At 31.1% G+C, this 4,434-nt stretch overlaps 1 protein-coding gene across 1 annotated transcript; it reads left to right on the top strand.

Moving 5' to 3' along the window:
• Window positions 1-374: 374 nt before the first annotated feature.
• On the top strand, window positions 375-4,091 carry LOC110696082 (probable sesquiterpene synthase). The gene is made up of 7 exons (XM_021873358.1): window positions 375-1,040; window positions 1,537-1,819; window positions 1,962-2,334; window positions 2,512-2,724; window positions 2,858-2,996; window positions 3,197-3,451; window positions 3,572-4,091. Exons 1-7 carry the CDS (start codon window positions 942-944, stop codon window positions 3,875-3,877), a joined length of 1,668 nt encoding a protein of 555 aa, XP_021729050.1. The 5' UTR covers window positions 375-941; the 3' UTR covers window positions 3,878-4,091.
• The last annotated feature ends 343 nt before the right edge of the window (window positions 4,092-4,434 follow it).

Consider the following 4,434-nt stretch of genomic DNA (forward strand, 5'->3'; position numbering starts at 1 on the left):
TCAAATTCCACTAATTTTAATTGACATACAAATCATACACATAAAAATATAATTTCTTTCATGAGAGGATATCTAATTATTTTCTTTTTCAACCGATAGATAATCATGTTATACATACTTAGGAGTTACATTTAACACTAAATTATAGTGAAAAATAGCACCGTAATGACTTCAATAGTTTTGTTATAATGACAGTAGACAAATTTAAACATGTATTTCGTATATTTTTATTAAAGATACATATAGATGAATGAACAAGAAAGCGAAAATATTGTGATAAATATACTAAATTTTTTTTTTTTTGACAGATAAATAATAAGAGATAATATACAACTGGCATGATAATTAAGAGTTAATAAATTTTTTTGACAGGATTAAGAGTTAATAATAAGAGATATGTACAACTGGTATGATGATTTAGAATTGACTATATATATATATATATAATATATGTTCATATTTTGATGTTATATAATATATTCATTTTAGCTCAAACTTTTACAAAACCGAAGAGCACACAAACCTAGAATACCCCTAATCAACCATCCTAAAAATCTAATTAAAATAGTAATAAATTAGAAAACACACCCTTACTAAGGGTTAATAATAAAAAAAAATACTCTTAGAGTCTCAGATCGACTGCCAAATATCTTCTAAATTAATTGGCGCAAATCTACAATTTTCAGGGCATGGCATGATGGCACTTAATTACTTTCTATGTGCCACACTTGCTGGAAATTTCCAAAAAATTGTACATTAATCTTAAAAGATTATTCAAACTTTTAATAATAAAGAAAAAAAAATTCTACACTTCAAAAATCCTATATAAACATGAGGCACTAACCTTCAAAATACCAAACAACCTAGTACTTTCCAAATATATCCCATTTTTACCACTTCAATTAGAAAAAAAACATATACCATTTTAAGAGCTGATAAAAATGGCTAGTGCAAGTGCAACCTCTGCTTCTCAACCTATTGCTTACTTTCATCCAACCCATTGGGGTGACCAGTTCCTACAATTCACTCCTCTCGATAATGTTCGTTTTATTTATCCTTATTCTTCAATTCGTCGAGTCTTTCAATACTATATACGAAGTATAAGCTAATAATCTTGCATGAGACTATGGTCTTATTGCATTGTTCTCTACAACTTATTTTTGTTGAATTTAATTTTTAAAACAATAGTAGTTTTTGTTATTATTATTATTATTATTATTATTATTATTATTATTATTATTATAATAATAATTATTATTATTATTATTATTATTATTATTATTATGTTTTAAAAAACCTTCTTTTTCTTAAAAATAATTGTACTAGAGCATACAACCTTATATTATTCTTTTCAATTTTTTTCATAAAAGACTGAAATCCTATTTATTTCTTATGAAAATTCTATAGTGGTGAGTTATTATTAATTTTAAGTAAACAAACAATAACCTAGATGAGTAATAATCAAACTTTTTACATCTATCTATTAATTGTATAAAAATTGCAACAAACTATGAAATAACAAATTGGATGATATAGGTAACCCAACTTGAAAAGGAGCAAGAAGTTGAGCATCTGAAAGAGCAAGTAAGGAAAGAGCTACTTGCTAGAGTTGCAACTACTGTTGACAAGCCTTTGGAGCTGCTGGATTTCATCGAAGAAATCGAACGTCTCGGGTTGGCATACTTCTTAGAGAAGGAGATTGAGGAATCTTTAGTTCAAGTCTATGAAAACTACCATGACCAATGTGACATAGATGATTTGTACCATGTTGCCACCCGGTTTCGAATCCTAAGGCAACATGGTTATCGTGTGTCTAGTGGTACCTAACAAACAATCATCTTCCTTTTAATTTTTTTTTTTCTTTTCATTCTGCACGTCAGATAACATTTACAGACCTTATAATATTGTACATCCGAATGTATAATGGACATTATTTAATAAATACTGATGTTTTCAAACAGATGTTTTCAAGAAGTTTAAGAATGAGCAAGGAGGCTTCAAGGATTGCATACTCAACGATGTTCCGGGGCTCCTAAGCTTGTACGAGGCATCGTATGTTCGTATCCATGGAGATGACATCCTAGACGAAGCAATCGTTTTTACGACTACTCATCTTAAACTTATGGTAGATAAGTTAAGCTCTCCTTTGGCCGAACAAGTTGCTCATGCCCTAGACCAACCTCTTCACTATGGCTTTGTTCGACTAGAGTCAAAGCATTACATCGGATTTTACGAACAATATCCTTCTCACAACAAAACTTTGCTCAAATTAGCTAAGTTAGATTTCAACTTACTCCAATTGTTGCATAAACAAGAATTCCAAGATATTTCCAGGTATATAATGCACATCGTACAACCCTTACTTCCTCAGTCGATATTTTATGTGTACCATTAGGTTGTCAAGACTCAAGACCTCGTTAATACTTTTATTTAAATTATTTCCGGACCAAAGGAGTACCTATATATAGTTTTGTTCTAACATTAAATTAAATTTGATGCATGTTACATTAGTTGGTGGAACGATTTTTACCCAAAGGTGCCATTTGTAAGAGATCGATTGGTCGAGGCATACTTCTGGGTATTGGGATGTTACTATGAACGTGAATATTCATCTGCAAGAAAAACATTCATCAAAATATTCATGATTGTGCAAGTTTTTGACGACGTATTTGATGCATATGGTACCTATGACATTCTAAAACTCCTTGTTGAAGCAGTTAAAAGGTTTGTCGAATTTATTATTAATCAATTAAATTGAAATATGACTACCATAATATTTTAATGATTTTATAGTTTATAATTGTCATATTTTCTTTATATTATTGTACTAATACATACTATCAATTAAATTTCTTAGGTGGGACTATAGCTACATAGCAAAATTGCCAGAATATTTTGATTGTTGCTATCAAAAGCTTCTTGAAACCGTAGATGAAGTGGAGGACAAACTAGCTAAAGAAGGAAGATCACAAGGTGTCGAATGTTATAAAGAAAGGGTATGTTCGAATTAAAATTATCTTGCATTATCATTAAAATTAATGCATTTTTCAATGATTATCACTCTCCGTTTGTAATCAACAGTCACATATTATACTATAATATTATAATAATACGCCTTACAAATACATTTTTTTTTATTAAATTTGTTACAACGAACCCACCTTGAGTCTGTCTAATATCTATGCATGTGTTGCAGATGAACCGTGTTTGTGAGGCATGGCTTGAAGAGGCAAAATGGTGCGGCCAAAGGTACAGCCCAGGATTCGAAGAGTATGTAGGAGTGGCTAAGATCTCGATTGCCCAAATTCTAGGGTTTGTTTCATCAATGCTTGGCATGGGACCCGTTGCAACCAATGAAGGAATTGCATGGGTGTGCCAAGAACCTATGCCTACATTGGTAGATGCTTCACATGTGATCTTTAGGCTCAAAAATGACCTAGGCAGCACCGAGGTATGTAATAATTAATTTTTTTACCTGACTCGCCCCACTAACATCCCTGTCCATTTTTTTATTTATTTTGGTGTCATCGTTTATGCCAAAGCTAACACATTAAATTTGTTTGTGTTACAGTTTGAACAAAACAGCAGAACTCATGTTGTGTCGTGTATCCAATGCTACATGAAGGAACATGACGATGTAGATGAGGAACAAGTTTATCAAATCATAGAGAAGAAAGTGGATGATGCATGGAAGGACTTTAACCAAGCATTGCTTCGACCATATGTTATCCCAAAACCTTTGAATGATCGAATTCTCCACCTTACTCGCGCTGTAATGGTTTTCTACAAGGACAGAACAGATGGCTACACCATTGTCAATAAGATCATACAAGATAAAGTTGCATCAGTCCTTGTTCATCCTATCCCAATGACATAATCACAAGATTATTATTATGACTATATGTTTTATTTGTTTTTCTGAATAAAGATGTGTTTTACGCCTTGTAAGGTGGAAGGATTTTCCTGGTTTTAATCAGGAAATCCTTTCGTTTATTAGCTGTATGACGAATAAATTTCGCTTGCCTTTTGGCGTAAATAAATTACTTGATGAATTTATGTATTTCCTTTGTTCTTTAAATAATATAACTATATTCGGGTTTAGCACTATTATCAATTTTCCACTTTGCCTTTGACCCTTTATAGTTGTAATTTTAATTATAAGAAATACATTTTTACAGGAATTTAAATTTTTTGACTTTTTGCATTTTTTTTCTTTCAAAATGCAATAACAACACTAGATTGGTAGAAAATCGTATTTGCCCTCATGAAACCCAAAACCTTGTTCTACTAATGATACGAAGTATTTACCAGTACTAATAAGGAGTAGCATGTTCTTCTACAAAATAAGGCTCTTATACTTTTCTACGTCTCTTGGTTATTTCTACTAACTATGAATAAGGTTTTATTTTTTAACACATAACGAGTAGAGCTGTC

Source organism: Chenopodium quinoa, unplaced genomic scaffold, assembly GCF_001683475.1.
Source record: "Chenopodium quinoa cultivar QQ74 unplaced genomic scaffold, ASM168347v1, whole genome shotgun sequence".
In the NCBI taxonomy this organism is placed as follows: domain Eukaryota; kingdom Viridiplantae; phylum Streptophyta; class Magnoliopsida; order Caryophyllales; family Amaranthaceae; genus Chenopodium; species Chenopodium quinoa.